This window comes from Festucalex cinctus, chromosome 4 (assembly GCF_051991245.1).
Source record: "Festucalex cinctus isolate MCC-2025b chromosome 4, RoL_Fcin_1.0, whole genome shotgun sequence".
In the NCBI taxonomy this organism is placed as follows: Eukaryota; Metazoa; Chordata; class Actinopteri; order Syngnathiformes; family Syngnathidae; genus Festucalex; species Festucalex cinctus.
In genome coordinates, this window is record NC_135414.1 from 15,143,114 (window position 1) to 15,163,226 (window position 20,113).

The 20,113-nt window shown below is 38.8% G+C and overlaps 3 protein-coding genes across 5 annotated transcripts; 1 reads left to right on the forward strand and 2 right to left on the reverse strand.

The window, feature by feature from the left end:
* Nucleotides 1-280: 280 nt before the first annotated feature.
* On the reverse strand, nt 281-8,329 carry LOC144017510 (very-long-chain (3R)-3-hydroxyacyl-CoA dehydratase-like). 3 transcript variants are annotated; one of them, XM_077519160.1, is made up of 12 exons: nt 8,296-8,329; nt 6,915-7,025; nt 6,237-6,279; nt 5,993-6,066; nt 5,033-5,197; nt 4,657-4,708; nt 4,447-4,557; nt 3,720-3,847; nt 3,511-3,623; nt 1,826-1,932; nt 1,617-1,748; nt 281-1,400 (listed from the first exon to the last, which is right to left on the reverse strand). In XM_077519160.1, exons 2-12 carry the CDS (start codon nt 7,002-7,004, stop codon nt 1,324-1,326), a joined length of 1,092 nt encoding a protein of 363 aa, XP_077375286.1. In that variant the 5' UTR covers nt 7,005-7,025; nt 8,296-8,329; the 3' UTR covers nt 281-1,323. The 3 variants fall into 3 exon arrangements, with proteins under 3 accessions (XP_077375286.1, XP_077375285.1, XP_077375284.1); XM_077519159.1 differs by lacking the exon at nt 8,296-8,329 and adding an exon at nt 7,946-8,053; XM_077519158.1 differs by lacking the exon at nt 8,296-8,329 and adding an exon at nt 7,616-7,923.
* slc67a1 (solute carrier family 67 member 1) lies at nt 7,493-15,522 on the forward strand. Its single transcript, XM_077519161.1, has 10 exons — nt 7,493-7,947; nt 10,723-10,820; nt 10,922-11,067; nt 11,161-11,293; nt 11,461-11,573; nt 12,473-12,583; nt 12,676-12,776; nt 12,852-12,953; nt 14,194-14,314; nt 14,551-15,522. The coding sequence occupies exons 1-10, from the start codon at nt 7,792-7,794 to the stop codon at nt 14,736-14,738; spliced, it is 1,269 nt and encodes a 422-aa protein (XP_077375287.1). The 5' UTR covers nt 7,493-7,791; the 3' UTR covers nt 14,739-15,522.
* On the reverse strand, nt 15,505-18,423 carry ndufs3 (NADH:ubiquinone oxidoreductase core subunit S3). Its single transcript, XM_077519162.1, has 8 exons — nt 18,262-18,423; nt 17,905-18,093; nt 17,424-17,486; nt 17,039-17,136; nt 16,626-16,775; nt 16,409-16,534; nt 16,192-16,311; nt 15,505-15,913 (listed from the first exon to the last, which is right to left on the reverse strand). The coding sequence occupies exons 2-8, from the start codon at nt 17,957-17,959 to the stop codon at nt 15,743-15,745; spliced, it is 783 nt and encodes a 260-aa protein (XP_077375288.1). The 5' UTR covers nt 17,960-18,093; nt 18,262-18,423; the 3' UTR covers nt 15,505-15,742.
* Nucleotides 18,424-20,113: the final 1,690 nt, after the last annotated feature.

The following is a 20,113-nucleotide window of genomic DNA, read 5'->3' on the forward strand; positions in this document are numbered from 1 at the left end:
AAAGTACCAAGCCGACGTACTGACAAGTGTGTGCAAATAGGGCTACGGATGTTTTCACAACCCCTGGCCATTTATACAAAGAAAACTAGTATTCCACTTTTTTGTTGCGCCCTCTGGTGGAGAAGAAAATCAGTAACGATACAACAAGCCCGTCTCCCAATACGTGAATTGGCTCTTTACAGTTTAAGATAGAAACAGAACAGCATCCTATGAGACAGAATATACAAACTTAGAACATCTAACCTCTATAGTTTACTGTATTTAAAATGAAAGACATCTGTTAATTTAAGATTTATTTTATTTTTTAAAACGCATTCATAGAATAAAAGATTACAGTACAACCATGGCATTTAACTACCAAAACAAACTGATTGATGTTGGTGTTTTAAAAAATAAAAATAAATCAACTTTTTAATTTAATATGAATAAATACACAACGTAAAGGCAGAGCATATATGAAGCAAACAACTTTCAAATTTCTCACATTTGAGAGAGCCATGATGGAAATGCTGTGTCGAAGCACAGCAGTCATTTGGATTTAGCTGTCATATGAAAATGGTGCTGCTGAGCAAGCACATCTGCAGAGGCATTATGAACATGCCACAACAAACAACGTTTCATTTCTATTCAAGTGCATTAACATTTAGCATGCAATAACATAGCACATTTTGCCATTAGGTAGAATATATATAAAATGTATCTATTCATCCCCTTTCCATACAGGATGTATTAACCAGGGTTGTGGGCCAGCTGGAACATAATCCATTTGACTTTGGACGAGTTGTCAGCCAATCTCAATATATGAAATATTCAACTCATTTATGCCAATGCTGGAGGGTTCACACTGATCACTTCTTTTTGCAACCTGGAAGGAGTATTGCTTTGGTTTCAAAACATACAACAGCAGGAAACTGGACATTTGATTGACCCAGCGGTGGCAAATGCAGGTTGAGAATAAAAACCCTCCCACAGTTTGGCTTTAGCCCCTGGTGCTAGCTAGCTAGCTAGCTCCCTAGCAGGTAAACAAGCCATGGGAGCTAGCTAGCTAGGCACCTGAGGCTAAAGCCAAACTGTGGCAGGGTTTTTATTTTATGGACCTGGATTTGCCACCTCTGTAAAATACCATAACGTTAATAAACATGAGCCAGTCAAACAACCACCAGTAGCGTGGAACTGCATATAGAGGCTTGTAGGAAAGAGCAAATAAAGAAAATCCCATCAAGGCAAACAAGGAATAAAAAAACCCAATATGAATTCCATGGAAAAGGCAACGAGAAAAAGAAACCTTGCCACTAAGAGATGTTTACACAGCATCCTGCTCTATTAGTGAACTTTCCTTTTCCTTGATCGAAAACGTCTCCTCCTCTGCTTGTATAGATATCGGAAATTGATGAAGAGTCCTGAGAAGGGAAGAAACGCTGGTTAATATTTACTTAATGGAATCAAACCTCACTTACGCAATCAGCACTACCAATCACTGAAAAGTAATTAGAACGATTCATAAACGGTTTCAGTTGTTTTTTTAATTTGGAAAAACATAACTGTCATGTTACCAGTTGGTGACTCAGTCATCAGCAGGAACAAAATGGCTGAAAACTGTGAGGTTGTTGCCTTACCCAGGAACATGAGAACCAGGTACAGCTGCAGAGTGTACGAAAAGCTTAAGTAGTGTCCCAGCAGTGCAGGCAGGGGGAGGCTGAACATACGCGTCTTGTCAAAGATGGGGAGGGACTGGATCACAGCCACCGCTGCAAATATCCACACAAAGACAAGCTGTCACCATCAGTGTGACCTTTACTCAATGCAGTCATTAGGTGGCAATTACCTTCAGCGACAACCCCAAGTGGGTACAATGGGATCCAAAGGCTGTATCTGAGCCATGTCAACAACTTCCATTCAGTGCCAATGCAGGCCAGCATGTAGAAGGGGTACCTAAGAAGGAGAGATGCTCAATATGGTTTAAGCCTGGAGACATGCTTGGCTGTGTTTAGGGTCATTATCATGTTGAAATATTGCCCTGTGGCAGTTTCTGGAGGGAGGGGGAGCAATAGTTCTTTTTTTTTCTTTGCCATGTTGAGCATTCAGAGTGAGAGCTGTAATACTAAATTTAACACACCTGAAAACGTTTTACGCTAATGAGTCATTTGAAACTGGGGAGGAAAAATGACTTACCATCCTCAATTTCAACATTTTTACTTTGGGGTGCACTCATGGGGGTTTAGCTATTAAAAGGGAAAGTCAACCTTAAACATTTCTTGACAATATGTTATACAGTGGGGCGGTTAGCACGTCCACCTCCCAGTTCTGAGGACTCCGGTTCGAGTCCAGGCTCCGGCCTTCCTGGGTGGAGTTTGCATGTTCTCCCCGTGCCCGCGTGGGTCTTCTCCGGGTACTCCGGTCTCCTCCCACATTCCAAAGACATGCATGGCAGGTTAATTGGGCGCTCCGAATTGTCCCTAGGTGTGCTTGTGAGTGTGGATGGTTGTTCGTCTCTGTGTGCCCTGCGATTGGCTGGCAACCAGTCCAGGGTGTCCCCCGCCTACTGCCCAGAGCCAGCTGAGACAGGCGCCAGCACCCCCCGCGACCCTTGTGAGGAATAAGCGGTCAAGAAAATGGATGGATGGATGTTATACAGTGTTCCCTCGTTTTCCGCTGGGGTTAGGTTCCAAAAAATACCCGCAATAAATGAAATCCGCGAAGTAGTTAGCTTTATGTTTTACAACTCTTATAAATGTTTTAAGGCTCTAAAATCCCCGACCGCACAATTTATACACTTTTCTCATTGAGGCCTTTACATGTTCTCACATTTCTCTCTTGTTCAAACATTGACAATCTTCAAACCTTCATAAATTTTATAAAATGGGTATATTACTGTAAAAAAAATGTGCAAAATTGGACTTAAAAAAATCCGCGATATAGTGAACCGCGTTATAGCGAGGGAAGACTGTATGTGACCTCACTAGTCTAAACATGACATTCTGATTAATACTACAATTGTGGAATATGAGTTATGCAGCAAAATCCCGCCGTTTTTATCCACCTCAGGGGGCAGCCATTTTGCCACTTGCTCGACTGAAGATGATATCACCGTTGCGCAGGGCTCAGGCAATGACCAATCAGAGCTCACTTGTTTTCTGAAGCTGAGCTGTGATTGGTCATTACCTGAGACCTGAGCAACGGTGATGTCATTTTCACTCGACAGCAAGTGGCAAAATGGCCACCTTCTGATATTGATAAAAACTGATGGATTTTAATGCCTAACAAATATTCCACTAACGTAATATTAACCAGAATAGCGTATTTAGACTAGTGGCTTTAATGGCTCTAATTTCAGTTAGTTTGAGGGAACAATAAATGTATACTGTTATTTCAGCTGTACATACTTAATTTTCATTGTGTCAAAGTGTCATTTTTTTCAGTGTTGTGACTGTTGTCCCATGAAAAATATATAATTAAATACCTGCAGAAATGTTAGGGGTGTATTCACTTTTGTGAGATACTGTATCTCACCTGAAGACTTCAATGGTGCTCCACAGGTAGAAGACGAAGAAGACAACAGGTTTGATCTGCATCTCTTCCAAGCAGCCAAAGATGACAAATAAAATAACATTCCTCCCCGCTACCTGTGACAGGACATATTCTACTGTTTAGAAGACTATCACAAGTGAAGATATTAAGAAGTGAGTAAAAGTGGTAGTATCGGAACAGATTTCCTTCACCTGTATCATAGCGGGAAAAAAGCTCGTCTTGACCAAACCTAGCAAGGGGTTAATCACCTCCAGCGCGGCCATCATCTGGCAGAAGTATAGCACATCAGCCGTGGTGTGGAAAGTATCATAAAATGAATCTGTGGAGTGGTAAGAAGAGGGGAGAAGGGAGAGGAGCAAATGAAACTCAACTCAACTCAACTCAAGTTTATTTATATAGCGCTTATCAGCCTCCTTTCAGCTGTTGATCAGAGACGTGATCTCAGCATGCATGACGTCACACACGTTTGCTACAAGCTAAGTTTGCTTATAAGCTAGCTCATAAACAAGCAGCTGCTGCGTTCGCTATGAGCACCATACACACAAAAAAGAATGGTCCAATATTTCAGTCCCATCCAAACTGCCTCTCCTCCAAACGCCGAACCTCCATCTACTCCACGACCCGCGTACACCACCGCGCCCAGCGGCAACGTTAATAATCGTTGGCATTTGCAAAACTAATTGTCACTATCTCCATGTGTTTTGGTTCTCTTTAAATGGGGCCAACTGTGAGAAAACAGCGTTTTCCTTTAGCTTTTTTTTCCCTTATGTTTTCGATTAAAATCCTGCCAAAATGGTTGTCTAGGATTCAATGAAGTTCAAAAAGCTATCATGGGAACAAGTGCATTATTACTGTTCTATTGAATTCTGAGAATGCGTTGGGAGACGTAGTACAACATGAAGGGGCAACCTTACAGACCTTGACCAAGAATGAAGAGTCGAACGGTCATGTTGACAAAGATCCAGGAGAATCCAAGGAACTGCACCAGATTGTACATAAATAAGTAGCCTTTCTTCAGGCCCAGGTAGGCTATAGAAGAAGAATGAAGTGAAAAGAAAGTGATGACGACATGCAGTTTGTTGGATTGTTTTTGATTTGTATGCGGGTAAAAATTTCAACAGGACTCACGGTCTTTGCGAACTCTCGACTCCACACTTATCTTGTGAATCTTTTCTTCCTCCTAAGAGAAAACAAACCATTCAGCGTTACACATTACCATTTTATTATTCCCCAAATCCACAAGTCTGTCAGACTATAAGATATTTTTTTTTGTCTAGCTACAGTTGTTAAATCGACAACATAAAACATCAAAATATACTGTGAATAGTAAATGTTATAGCAGTTGTAACTTTTTTCTATTAACAATAATGTCACAGTGAACACAAAATGGCTGTAAACATGCAGCAAACAACATTTCTGAAAGTGTATAACAACTTAGTGAGGGATTTTCAGATATAGAAATACTAGATGAGGAAAAGCAGCAGCACATTTGTCCGTTTGATACCTTTGCCTGAAGCTCCATCTCGGCATCAGACTCATCCAGCCAGCGGTTGAAGTCAGGAGCCAGAAACAGAGGCTTCTTCTCCTGCAGCGTCAGACGGTCCCACCAGCGCTCTTCCTGCTTCTTGATTTTGATGTCTACCTGACGTTGTGTTGACTTGTGCTCAATCTGAATGGAACACGGTGGGAAAGCAACACACACACACAATATGTGAGTAGGACATTGAATGTTGCCGTCAGGAACTACGTTAGGCTGTGTCACATGCATTTGGCCTTTTGAATATGGTACACCAAAATAATCAGGTGAAAGATAAATATGGGGCCGAAACAGGGCTTGTGAAAATTAAACTGTTAAAAAAACAAAACAAAAAAACAAAAAAAAACTAGCTACCAGAGGATGCCAAAACTGCACAAATGGAAATCAACCTGACTTTTTTTTTTTTTTTTTAACAGATGGGCTACTTTTAATATTGTGACATGAGCCGACAATATATTGTAGCAGTTTTAATATTGTGATATCACGATATTTCCATTATTGTTATATCCCTAGACACAAATACACACCAAAGTTGACTACTTAAGCAGACATTATTTTAATTTTTATATTAGAAGCTAAAGCTGGTAACACTGTTGGTTTTGACATGATAGCATGATCGTGCTTTTGGCCTGCACTTACATAACAGTGGGGAGGAAGTGCAGACCATCTAAAAATAAAAGCAACTGATGGGAGAGGAAGCATTCCAAAAACTCAACTTTTTGTATATATAAAAAAATAAATAAATAAAAGGTACTTCTCCAAATTCCTTTTAATGTTTGCGTTTTAGGGCGGCTCAAAACATGTATCATGTTGGCAATAGTCAGGTAGCTGGAGCAGCTTAATTATCACATGCACAGGCAGAAATACACATAATAATAATAAAGTACATTGAGCTGGAACATTAGAATGAAATAAAGAAGACTATACCTCAGGTCTGATGCCTTCCAAAAACTCCAAACTAAACTTGTATTCATTATCTCCTTTAGCTCCATGGCCTTGTGCTGTGAAAGACAAGAACATTATGAATTGAACACTTTGATGCTGCAGTTAGTCTACTCTCGACTGTAAAAAGAGATACTGTATAGGAACATACTTAAAACTGGCCACCCTGTATTTTTGCTTTTTTAGATAGTGTGAAGACATTTGCAAAAATGTAAATGCACATACAAACCTCTGAACTGAATTGTGTTGTCTTGTAGGTTGATTTCAAGATCCTGAAAGACAGGCAGTAAAATGAACTAGTCGATTATGGAGAATATATTAATCACATGGTAATAATTGAAATCACGATTAGGACAATCATTTGTTTTTTGATACAAAACAAGAAAATATTTAAACATGTAAAAAATCTTAATATCATATATCAGTCTGTTAGGCTGGAGGTAAGCAAATTAGGTGGAGGTGGCCGCCTCTGAATTTTGTACAAAGGAAAAACCCTGTTTTATTGTAATTCAACGAAGTGACATGTCTCACTGTGTCAACCCTGTTCCAGGTTTCCACTGGAGAGCCTGAACAAAATCCAACACGTCCATTAAAAGTCATGCATCTTTTATTGGACAGTGGTTAAACAGATGCTGTTCGATGAGTGTTGAGTGTCTTTGAGTGTTCGAGAGGAATGGGTTGTTTACTGCAACGCACAGCTCATACGTATACATGACAGACAGTTGCATCAACCAAATACTGTACATGGGATGATATCACAGAAATCCGAATGGACGCTCGAAAAGTAAAATAAATAAATAAAAAAAAATAAAAAAAATAAACATTCGCGGAGAAAGCAATTAAGAAATCAAATATAAATCGTAGTATAAATCTTGTACGTATGTAAAGCAGCAAAGCAGATATTTACCTTGGTGTCACTCAGCTCTACTCGGAGAAAAATCTCTCCGTGCCGTTGAGCCCAGTAAACGCGAGGTGTGAGGATCTGCACTGCAACCATGTTCTCGCTGATATCTACATGCTACAAAAACAGCACAGAGTATCGTAAAAAAGACTCAAGCTGCCCATCAATACGCCACACAACACGCTACGATGAAATACTTCCGGGATATGTCGGCTCCTCAACTTCAAAAATAAAAGTTAATATAACGCGTTTAGTTTCAAAATAAAACGACATTTCCGGTGATCAAATGTATACTAACGACACGGTGTAATCACTGTGGTTGTGACAAGCGCTGCAAACTTCTGTTCGGCGTAGGAACAGTGTGTCCCTAATGTGCTTCTTTACAACGGAATGAGTACAAAAGCATACAGAACACAACAAGAACAAGAACAACAACAACTTAACCAAACATTATGATATAGTGACACTCTTGTAAATTTTATTTTAGAACGCGCGTTTGAATATTTCCAAACGCAGCATCTAAGAAAATCTAATGAAATCTTTGGTGGGCACACAAATGTACAATACACTGGAGATGCAATTGAATGCGTCTTGACAGAATTTAAGATACCGTGAGAAAACGTTTTTCTCTCTTCCGTTTTCACTAATAAACGGCGTTTAACGATTTGTTGGGTGTTTTCGTGACCATTTCTGCTTACTTAGTTTACCTTGTCAGTTATCACATTCGTTTCCTTTCGGTTTCCGTTCCAAAGTTCAGCTATTACGAGTTTACGGTGGCCGTCGTTCAGGAAACCGAACGTCCTGACCTCTTTGACCGAAGTTGAGTTTGACCCAGCAAACTGTCCGTGGGACAATATTACAATCAACATTCTTTTTTTGCAACATGACAGCAAGAGTTGAAGCCAGCGACGAAACGGCATCGGTTAGCTCTAAAGCTAACGCTGAAACTCATTTGAGCAAGAAAACAACTATTTACGTCGTTTATCTAATTGCTGCTTTGGACATAACATGGATGTTTATACAGTTCTCTATCACACCTGTAAGTGTTTTGGTTGTATTAGACGAGGAAGTGTTTTTTTCCGGATTGCCATAAAGTGGTCACTGCTCCGGAAGTGACCATTGACCATATTTCATTCATTGCTATAATGTTTCTGTCACGACCCGATCTGTGACCCCGAGTTTGCATTGTATACACACAACAAAAACGTGAAAACTGTATTTACAGTATGTGTCAAAAGCTTTTCTATTCGTACACGACATGCTCGGGTACAGAACTTCTTTGATTAAAAAACAAACAAACAAACAAAAGCTTTTCTATTCGTTCAAGACATGCTTGGGTACAGAACTGCTTTAATTAAAACAAAACAAATGTGCATCCGTCCTGTACCTTTGGCTATGTTTGTTTCATCTTACGTGTGTGAACGTGTTTTGACCTATTTAGTTGCTGTAGTTCGCGATCCAAGATGGCCTATCTTTTGCGCATGCGCGTCACAGACCGTACAGTGGTCACAGATCGCGTCATGACATTATCTACAGCTCGGCTGAAAATATTACATTGCATAACGGTGCGGTGAAAAAAGCAAACCAAAGTTCGCTGCGGAATTAACAATGGACACCGCAGTGCAATAATGTGATATTTTCAGCCTGTAGATACAGCACTGTTGATTTTCAATAATTTACCATTGTATTCGAATATTAAAACGCAACTTTATTTATCAAGTGCATTTCATACACAAGAACAAACAGTAAAAAAAATAAAATAAATAAACATTACAAGTGAAAGGATTTCCGAAATTTCAAATGAATGAAGTAAAAAGTAGCTTACTAAAATTACTAGGACATAGAGTGCAAGAACAAGATTAAAGTCTGTTCTACAGCTCACTTGGAGACTGTGTAAAGCAGTGGTGTCAAACATACGGCCCGCGGGCCGGATCAGGCCCGCAAAGGGGTTTAATCCGGCCCGTGAGATGACTTTGTCATTATTTTACACACAACTCATAGTTATGGTTTGTTTAAAAAATAATTTATTTTATTTTTTTTTAAATCATAGACCAACATAAACGTGTTAAATACGACACAAATTCAATTACAGGTAACACACATACATATGACAACGATTAACATCCTTATAACTTCATTAACTGTGTCACACAATGCATTCTGGGAACTATATGTATGCAAAACAGGTCGATTTAACACGCCCGGAACTCATACAGGCCAAGTGTTGTCGTGTTTCATTTGCATTCGTGCTGTTTTTTTTAAACAATAGATTACAGTTGAGCTACTTAATTTAGGGCTGGCCCAAAAATCGCAAAAATCTGCGTATAATTTTGCTTCCTTGTGTCTGTAGACGTCTCCTCTCAACTTTTGCTTTTGATTTGTCAACTTGTGTTTGAAATTCCAGATTTAATGAATAAAAAATACTTTTAAAGCATTTGCTCCCAAAAACGGATAAAATCATTCTGTTTTAAATATTTCCATAGTCCCAAAAACGTATTTATACGTTTTTTTTAAAACGATTTTTTTTTTTTTTTTTTTTTTTTTTTTTTTTTTTTTTCAATGCTAGACCACAGGTGTCAGAGTCCGGTCCTCGAGGGCCTGTGTCCTGCATGTTTTCGAGGTTTTTCTACTCCAACACAACTGATTCAATGATCAGGATCATTATCAGGCGCCTGCAGAGCTTTCTGATGAGCTTAAATATGAATCATCTGTGTTGAACGTGGGAAACTTCTAAAACATGCAGGACTCAGGCCCTCGAGGACCGGATTTTGACAGCACTGTGCTAGAGCATACAGAAGGCTTTGATGCAGCTTCTGACGTGTAGAGGTCGCTTAAAGCAATAGTATTTATTTTTTTAAAAAGGCGAGCAGGTGACAGCAGAGTACAGAACTGCCTCAGAAAATTAGAATATTGTGATAAAGTCCATTATTTTTAAATTATATACCATTATTTTACCGATTCGGCCCACTTAGTAATATATTTTCCTCCATGTGGCCCCTGAGCTAATATGAGTTTGACACCCCTGGTGTAAAGCCTTTAGGACTGGAGTAATCTGTTCTGATCTCTTTGTTCTGATCAGAAGCCAGAGTGTAGTGTTCTGAATTTTTATTCGGAATTTGTAAGTTTTATTTTGTTGGATTAGTTACGGTAACATTAATGTAATGGTGGCATGATAACTATAGGCCTCCTGTGGGGTGTTACCGGTCTTAAGCTAACACTTAATTTTACAAATACATCTTACTCACTATAGATGCTATTTATTAAATGTACATGTTTTGCTTTTTGAACTTTGCTTGCTCTGACCAACAATTGGAGGACGGAAAAATGCTGGTGTGGGCCAGCTAATTCACAATTTGATATGTCTAAGTAAGAAAATGTCCGCTTGCTTATATTGTATAGCTGCTTGGCTCATATAGATTTGAATCCCCCATCTCAGAACTATGAGGCAAATATGCTCTAAACTAGTCGTGCGCTACGCTGCCATCGTAATAACATTATAATGACAATGTAGTCTCCAAGCTAAAATATGAGCTGCTCTAAGATATGCATTAGCAGCTAATGCTACATACAATGTTTACATACAATGTATGTATTCAGCTAATGATTAGCTGGACAGCATGAGACCTTCCCTTTATTTGTAACCTCTATACTAGAAGAAAATGACTACTCTTGATCTGAATACATACATTGTGTGCCATTTTTATCAACAGAACATCTTGTTGATGTGAGCTCAAAAAGTGATGGAATTAAACTGGATTAGCTCAAATAATCATTAACATCTGACTATTTGATGTCTGTTTGATGTTTCTAACAGTATTTGGCAAAGAAACTGGGCTTTGACACTTTGTTGTTTGGTTATTTGCAAACCACGGTTGGTGTCATCCAACTCTTTGGGGGTACTTTGTTTGGAAGGTAAGTACAGGCAAGCGTCATTTACATGTTTTGAGACTTTTGTTGTGACTCGCGAACAACCTAAACGTGTTGTTGTGCTTCCTTTATTAATTGTATGGTAGGTTTGCGGATGTGATCGGGGCCCGAGCAGCACTGTCATTGGCGTGCGCTGCAAATATTGTTTTCTTCATTCTACTCGCAATAGCAGATTCTCCTGCCATGCTTTTTATTCACAAACTCCCCACAGTTGTCATGCATGTCCTACCAGGTGAGTTTCTCGTATAAGGAGTCTCACCAGCAGTGTATTTAAGTTCTACATGAGAGCCTCAGTTTTTCACCATTGATCACTTTTTGTCTGCAGCTTCTCAGATGGTTGTCGCAGACCTTTCAGAACCTGAAAAGCGCGCCGATGCACTTTCCAAACTCGGTCTTTGTTTTGGCATTGGAATGATTGCTGGGTCCACTTTGGGAGGTCATCTTGTCACAAAATATGGGTGAGTGAATGTTGTCATTTATTTCTACCGTGCAAAAACATCATCAGCTATTGTTAAAATGATCACAGGAATCTGTTTCTATCTCTGTTGAATGTATTTACTAGTGCGTGTGTGCATGTTTATTATGTTGTGCGGCTAACGTTAACTTGACTTTGTGTATTTCTCAGGGAGAGATTTGCTGCGTACAGTGGTGCTGCAGGGAGCGCGTTCAGTTTGCTGTTGGTATTATGCTTTATCCCGCAAACCACGAAAGTTCAAAGTCCAACCACCAAAACAGATTGTAAGACACACTCGAGTTTTCCAAACATATATTTTTAAGGAAATTGTACATTGTGATTAGAAAATTAGTTGGTTAGTTCCAAATGAGTTCAGTTAACTTTTGAAATTGATGTACTTTCTGCTTCAATTAGATCAATTATGTATCGGTTAGGCTGAAAATGTTTTGCTTTGGCATGAAACGATGAATATGAAATGTATGCTCTATTGGGTTGAAGTCCGGAGAATGACTTTGCAATTTGTTGTTTTGGATTTTGAATGAACATTTCCAATAGTTTTGAAGGAGAGTGTATTATTAGCCTTCTGCCATGTCCACCAGTTTAACATTTGGATTTATGAAATGATTGTGTCATCAGTCATGTCGATTATTATTGTGGGAATGCTGAAGCATTCCCACATATGTTATCGTGATTTTTATTCTCCACGTTTTTTTTGCCGCGTAACAACTCCCACATAATACTTCCAATTTACACTGTTCAAATTTCAACTAGCTTAAAAAATTCACGCCTCCCGGGGTATATATCATCAGATTCCACATTACTTACAGGATTTGCACAATTTAACTTGTAATATCATTTTTCCCATTAATTTTCAATGGCACAGACATTGAACCTTTTCGAAGTATCACTTTCCATGCCCTTACCATCATTACCAGGTGGCTTACATTGGTCGGTGGCACAGGTGGTAAAGTGCATTGTCCAGTAACCAGGAGGTCATCATTTCATAATTTATCTCTCAATTTACTTCATAAGTATTCCACATGCATTCAATCTTAACATTCAGCTATTATCATTCAGCTTTCAGCATTCCCACGCAATTTCTCCAGAAATTGCACTTAGTCTAGTTACGTATTCTAATGACTTTCGGTTCTGTATATCGTTGTATGTTTTGAATCCACCGCAGCTGAGACCAAAAGCACGTCCATATTCAGTGTGAGCCAGATCACAAGACTAATGAAGTTTCCAGGAGTGACTCCAACCTTTGTTGTGAAGATTTTTACAGGTTTACCATCAAGTGAGAGAGTTTTCATTTTCAAACAAAATTGTTCATAGTATTTATAAACACAAGAAGATTTCAGTGACAGACTTGCTGTGATCTTTGTTCAGGCATTTTCCAACTGATGTTCTCTATAATTGCATTGGAATTTTTCAAGTTGACACCTGAGCAAATTGGATATATAATGGCATATTTTGGAATAGCACAGATGGTGAGTCATTAAAAAAAATCTCTTATTCTCTTAATCTCTTATTGCTCATTAAATCCCAAGCATTTTTTTCCCCAGGTGGTTCAAGGAGGAGTGATCGGGCGACTTACAGCAAGATATTCTGAGAGTTCGCTGCTGCTTCTGTCTATTGGAATTTCTGCTTTTGTGGGCCTGGCTCAGGTACACACTGTACTCACGCGTTGAAAAAAACATGCACAGCACATGATGTACCATTTCGATCTGGTCTAATGAAATCAAAGCTTGTCTTTATATGTATTTCTCCTGCTTTCCTTTTGTCAGACCTTCTCTGGGTCTCTTTTGTGAATACTTTGCTGATGCAATCACACACTATGAAAGACAATAAATGCCATCTAACTCTAATCATACTATCTGTTATAAGTAGTTAATAGATTATTAATAAACTGTTTATAAATGAATAATTAATGACATGTTTGTTAACAGTTTGTTAAGGATTTATAATGATGTTGTTAGGTAATGCGTTACAGTTAATGATTTATATCTATACCTACTAAATGAGTAATAAATCATAAACAAGCTATTAGTAAACTACTGGTGACTTGTTGAGTATCAGTTTATTAGTTTGTTATTGTAACATTATTCTTAAAATGCAACTATTCCTCATTAACTATTAGTAAATAACTCAACTCATTCAAGCCCAAAAACGTGTAAAAACGTTTTTAATACTTTGTCATTCACTCCCAAAAACGTGTTTACATGTTTTTTTCTTTTTTCTTTTTTTTTAATTGCAAGAGCATACAGAAGGCTTTGACGCAGCTTCTGACATCAAGAGGTGCCTGAAAGCAATGGTAGTTATTAAAAACACGGCCAGGGCCATGTTGCAACAAGTTATTTTTGTCAGTGTTTTCACCAGGAATGTGAATATTGATTAAACTTAGCTATATTCTAATGCTAATAGCTGCAAAATGGAAACAGATACAAATATATATATTTTTTTCTTGATGAAAGAAGAGACTCTAATAGTTCTTTTTGTAGGTACCATGTTTCAATGGGGTATATGCCACGGAAGAGGCGGGACTGTTTTTGCACATCAGTTTGTTTCTGGTTCGGTTTGCGACGTGTCAAAAATACTTGTGCTTCTGACTTTGTGCCCCTCGGTTACGCGTTCGCAACCTGGACCGGAAACAAACTGATGTGCAAAATCACGTCCCGCCTCTTCCATGGCATATACCCCATAGCAATAGAACACAATATTCTGTGGGCCTTGCAAAATCTGTCAAAAAAGGTGTTTCTTCAATGAAAATGGCTGGGAGTCAATGAGTTAATTAACAGTTTACTAATGATGTATTAACTATTAATAACAAAAAAAAATCTTTTAACGTGTTACCAAAATCTTCATTAAGAAGTGAAAATGGCATAATGAAATGTCTTCTTCCTGCAGGCGTACATGCAGAATGTGTTCCAGTTCTGCCTGACTGTGGTCCCCATGATGTTTTCTCTCAGTGTGTTTAATGTCATCACAGACAGTTTGCTCACCAAGAGTGTACCGTCCTCTGACACGGGTAAGATCCTGCTCAGATGATCTATGTCTGTCAAAGGTTTGTGGAAGTACTTCATTTGTATCTTTGCACATTTTACAAAGGTAAAGTATGAAAAACTGTTGATGGTATATTTGAGTGCCTTTTTTTGTGTGTTTACTTCAAGCCAACAAATATTTGTACCTGAAATGGGAGTTAGACAAAATATGTTATTTCTATATAAGGTTATTAAGTGATGCCTCATCTGCTTCCTTGTCCAGGCACAATGTTGGGACTGTGTGCATCCGTCCAGTCTCTACTTCGTACAGTTGGACCGACCATTGGCGGCTTTCTCTATGTGAACTATGGCATTTTCTCCATCGGCTTTCTTCAGTTTGTTGTAAATAGTGCGGTGTTTGTGTACCTGCTGCAGCGGCGACTCAACAAGAAAGCCGAATATAAGGAATGATACTCTTGAAGTTTTCACATCTTCTGTTAATTTGGTTTGTTTCAACTGTATTCAAAGTATTCCAATGTACAGTACAGTAAGATTATTGTACACAAAAGTGTCAATTAAATAACTGATGAATTACATTCACACCCGCCGGAGTGGGTAGTCTGGACAACCGGGCCAGCCCGCCATATGGAGTGGAATTCAGATTTCTTTGACACGTGCAAAGAGATTCATTTTCCTGATCAACTTACACAAGGAAAATAAGACTGTGACATCTAACAATGGGAGGGAAGGAACCGAAGGACTGACTTAGTCAGTCTGCCTACAATGACAGCAGAATGTCTGTTACAGAATTCCATCTTCAACATCCTCAACGGAAAGAATCGCCAGGCAGACAATCATCCACTTCTCCCAGGTGTCCATCATGTATCCAGCCACAAAAGTTGGGTTATCTTTGTCTGATCTTGACATTTGTTTGTTGACCTTATCAAGTGGGGAAACTATGCAAACAAAATAAGTATTTCAGAAGAGGGAGCTACTTTTCATGCCACTTTATGTATCGTAGTAAACCTAAAGATTGTGGTAAATCATGTCATTTATTTCAGTAAATTACAAAGAAAATAATCTTAACTAAAATTAGTACACGTACAATGTTTTATGATTTTTCAAAAACTCTAACTTGGATTGCTTCTAAACTCTAAACCTGGTAGAAATTGGATTAACCTTATTTCGCTGTGTTTTATGAAACAAATAATGAACTTTACTGTTGAATTCTACTAAATAAAAGTTTTCAACAAAATTCTCTTTATTGATATGCAAATGTACAATACAGGTGAATATATGTGATGTATAGTAGCCTTGAAAGAGTGTCATGGAAAAGCGACCAAACAGGACAGCATTATTTGTTTTCTCTATTAGCACTTTTATTTACATAAATAATTCTGAGGGTTTAACAAGTGCCGGGAACCCAACTTGATGTTTTTGTACAATAGACTAAACATGGGGAGGGGGCGGGGCCATCACTTCTTCTCAGAAACCTCGGCTCCAGCTTCCAATGTGGGTGGAACCTCCTTGGCCTCTCGATGAGCAGGGAACACCTCCCACGGTGTGTTCAAGTCAAACTTCCTGAACTCCTGTGTCAGCTCCACCGGCTCCGCCACCACACGCTTCAGTTCGTCGTCGTAGCGCACCTGGCAGGACATGTTCAAATACTGTACTATTACGACGTCACATTTTGATCTCACAATGTGTATTTGTTCTCGCTGAGAGATCTTTGAGGCTAAAGTTGCTATATTTTAGTTTTGATTTTACAGCAGCGAGGGCTAGGCTGTGGTTATCAGTCTGCCCCTGGGCAGCTGTGGCCAATTTTGTCATTTCCCACATTTTCCCACTAAAATGTGATGAAACTAATGCCAGTTTTATGGTGGCAAGTTTGCGTTGGAGATTCTCATGAAGAGTGTTTGCTAACCTCAACATAGCCTGAGAGAGGAAAGTCTTTCCTGAAAGGATGACCCTCAAAGCCATAGTCGGTCAGAATGCGTCGCAGGTCAGGGTGGTTGGCAAAAAACACACCAAACATGTCCCAAACCTTGAGGAGAAAACCACACGCGTGCACAGTTTGGGTAAATCGGCGTCGGGAACGTTCGTCATGGCAGCCGCATTGACTCGAGTAGTTTGTGACTCACCTCCCTCTCATACCAGTTGGCCACCATGTGGACAGGAACAGCAGAGTCCACCGGCGTGAGTTCATCCGTGTACGTTTTCACTCGAATACGCGAGTTGTAGCGTAGCGACAGCAAGTTGTACACAATCTGAAAACCAACACACAACACAAACTTCTGTTTTTAAATTGTGAAAAATGTTTTCCCTTACCAGATAAAGCAAGAAAATGAGTGCTTGTACCTCAAAGCGGTTCTGCCGAGTCGGAATGTCAACAGCTGTTAGGTCAATCATGTTTCTAAACTGAGCGTTGGTGTGGTCCCTCAGGAAAGTCAGCACGGGGATCACGCCGTCAGGATGGATCATCACGTCTAGCTCATTATAACATGTCACCTAAAAACACACACACGTTCAAATTCGGCCCTTTTGATTTCAAGCAGATAATACACCTGCACACAAGTCTTTTTTTTAATTCATGTCCATTTATAAGAAAGATTTTTGTTGTGCATCTCAACTAACAACAGAATTAAGTAGTGTGCATGCGAGGCAGCCTTGTGTGTAAAACAAGAAGACTTTACCAATGTCTCAATATATTTGGCCTTTTGTTGTCCTATGTCACTTGGAACAAAGTGAACTGACTGTTGCATTAAACAGACCTGAACCTGCTGGACGTATTTGGGCATCATCTCAGCCACATACTCCCCAAACGCTGTCAGCTGGTTGTGCGTGACCGCATCCTTAGGCCGCACAGTAGCTGCGGAGAAGACGCGGCATGACGTTCATAGCAGAAAGAATTTTTTTTTAAACAAACCCTAATCCTAACTGAATACTTTGAATGAGTATAACCCTGACAATGACAATAATCCTAACCCTCAAAATGCTCGCCTGACTCTAGCTTTACAATAGTAACCTTTAATATACTTAAGCAAGCCAAATTTAATTGCAATTTGGAGCAGAAAGCTAGACGGACGGTGGATATGCATTATATAAACAAAGTGTCAGTGTTTGGTTATAAAAGCAGTGTTTTCAAGTAGCACTTACGTTTTGTCTCAGTGGTCGAACTCTGCAATCTGCTCTGCTGCAGGAGACATGAAGACCTTGCAACTGGAAACATTGGAAGCCCAAGTGAGTACGTGCACATCAGTTTGCTTCATTGAAATAGCAAGACGCAGTGAACTGATATATGGCCAATCAAATCAGTCTGCTGTGTTCACTGGAACTGAATCAGACCTCAAATATCATTCTCAAGGGTCCGACCCAAAAAACACAAATAGCACAACATAATCAGGAGTCAATTCTAAGTTGCCCCAACATTCGATGACTTAACGCGTTATGTCAACAGGCAAGAGTGCAGATGCATTCTATGAAACTGGGTTGCTAGCATTAGCTAGCTCGAAGGTCAAACCTCGTGACATGTAGCCGTGATAATTGACCGTATCGTTTCCAAGAGGCGCACAGAGACCAAAGTCCTTTAATGACGTTTCGCCTTCAATAGCATATCATTGTTTTACTGTTAACTTACTGTTGCAATTCCGTGCCAGACCTCCGCGGACAAAGCGAGCAAGAGACGCAGCCATGTTGACACGGTGGTCGCTCTTCTCTTGTCAAATGAGTGGGGAGGAAACGGTCACTGTTCTACTTCTGTCGCCACTTAGTGGACTGGAGGATAAACGAGAATTTTTCAAGCGAGCCCCAAAACACTCTTGAGACGCTGTAGTGAGAAGAAAAAAAAGTCAAGTCAACTCAAATCAACACTAAATAAATATTTTAAAAAATAAAATAAATAAAATAAAATAAGCAAATCGAATTTAGTCATTAGCAAATCACAAAATCTTGCTCAGTTACAAAATGGAGTGCCACACATATGATCTCAACTTACATTTGTTAGCTATACTATTCACAATCACCTTTTTATTTATTTATTTATTTATTAAATAACTCATACTACTTATAAGCAGAGATGGGGAATCCAGAGCCAGAAAGTAAAAACCCTGCCACATATTGTCTTTAGCCACAGGTGCTTCTGCTCAAACTGGCAGGTAAACAAGCTCGTCTTCACCTGTTGAGGAGAAGCACCTGGGGCTGAAGCCAAATTGTTTCAGGGTTTTTATTTTATGGACCTAGATTCCACTGGACTGGGACTCATGTCAGTTTCAGCAATGGAGTTTCATGGCTCAGACTGGCCCACCAGTTTACTGTGTTGTGAATGAAGATATATATAATTTTACATGTAGACCTATAGTGTATCAATTTAAAATGGCTTACCATTCCATCTAACATGATACTGTCTTTGATCAAAAATGAAAATAACTTCAATGACTTACGAGATCACAATCAAAGTTTATTTGAACAATTACAAGAACATAGTAAAGTGAAGAATGCTAAACAAATTGATTTGGCCATTGGTCATGTTCTCTGAAAAGTCATTAAAGGGATACTTTACTTATTTAGCCATTTTTGGCAGTCAAACAATATTTTGCCTATAATAAATTTGATAATTTCATTATTTTTCATGTACAATTAGTACCTTTAAAAACACATTTTGCAACTTGCTGTCGACTGAAAATGATATCACAAGGGCTCAGGTAACCAATCAAAGATCACCTGTTTTCGAGGTTTGGTCATTTGACATTCACAAGCTGAGCTGTGATTGGTTACCTGAGCCCTTGTGATATAATTTTCAGTCAACAGCAAGTTGCAAAATGTGTTTTTAAAGGTACTAATTGTACATGAAAAATAATGAAAATATATTATAGGCAAACTATTCTTTGACTGCCAAAAATGGCTAAATAAGTAAAGTATCCCTTTAAACAAACATAACATTAAATTACCTTATTTAAGTTTAAGTAACTCTTAAATGCTGTAGATACAAAACAAAGCCGAAATCCAGTAAGACAAGGTACAAAACAAATTTTCGCAATCACACTTCCTTGTGTTTATAATGAGCTAATATGTTTGAATTACGGTAAAAAAATACAAAATGTAATTATTTTCTATCACATTAATATATATATATATATATATATATATATATATATATATATATATATATATATATATATATATATTTTTTTTTAAATCTGAAAAAGCAGATCAAACCCTGCTATTTCCCTTCCTTCTCATTCTCGATTACTCTCTAGTTGAGTTATTTTTCTTTTCTTTTTCTTTTTTAAGCATTTGGGTGTGGGGTCACTGAAGATGTTTTTTTTTTCTTTCAGTTTTTTTTTTTTTGTTTTTGTTTTTTTTGAAGAGCTCAGAATTGTTCATTCGGTAGTCTTACCGATTCAACGTCTTGTCATCATTGCTCTTTTTTTTTTTTTTTGTGTGTGTGTATGTGTGCGTGCGTTTGCGTGCGTGCGTGCGTTTGCGTGCGTGCGTGCGTTTGCGTGTGTGCGTTTGCGTGCGTTTGCGTGCGTGCGTGTGCGTGCGTGCAAATACGTATAAATTTATACTCATTCATTCACCTAAAACCTTATAAATATCCCATTACCCTTCGCCTTAACCAGGTACTTCAGAATCTTGCCAGAGTCGTGAGATTTAAATGGTCAGGAGACCAGAGAAAAGGTCAGAAAAAAAAAGAAATAAAGAGAAAAGAAAGGTAAATCAAAGTGACATCCAGCACCGACCAAACACTTCCTGCCTTCCCCATGATTACAAAATCAAAGTCTTACGCCAACCCCGGAAGCCTCTAAATTCCAGCAAATTTAGCGAGATCTCAAGAGCCCAGAGGA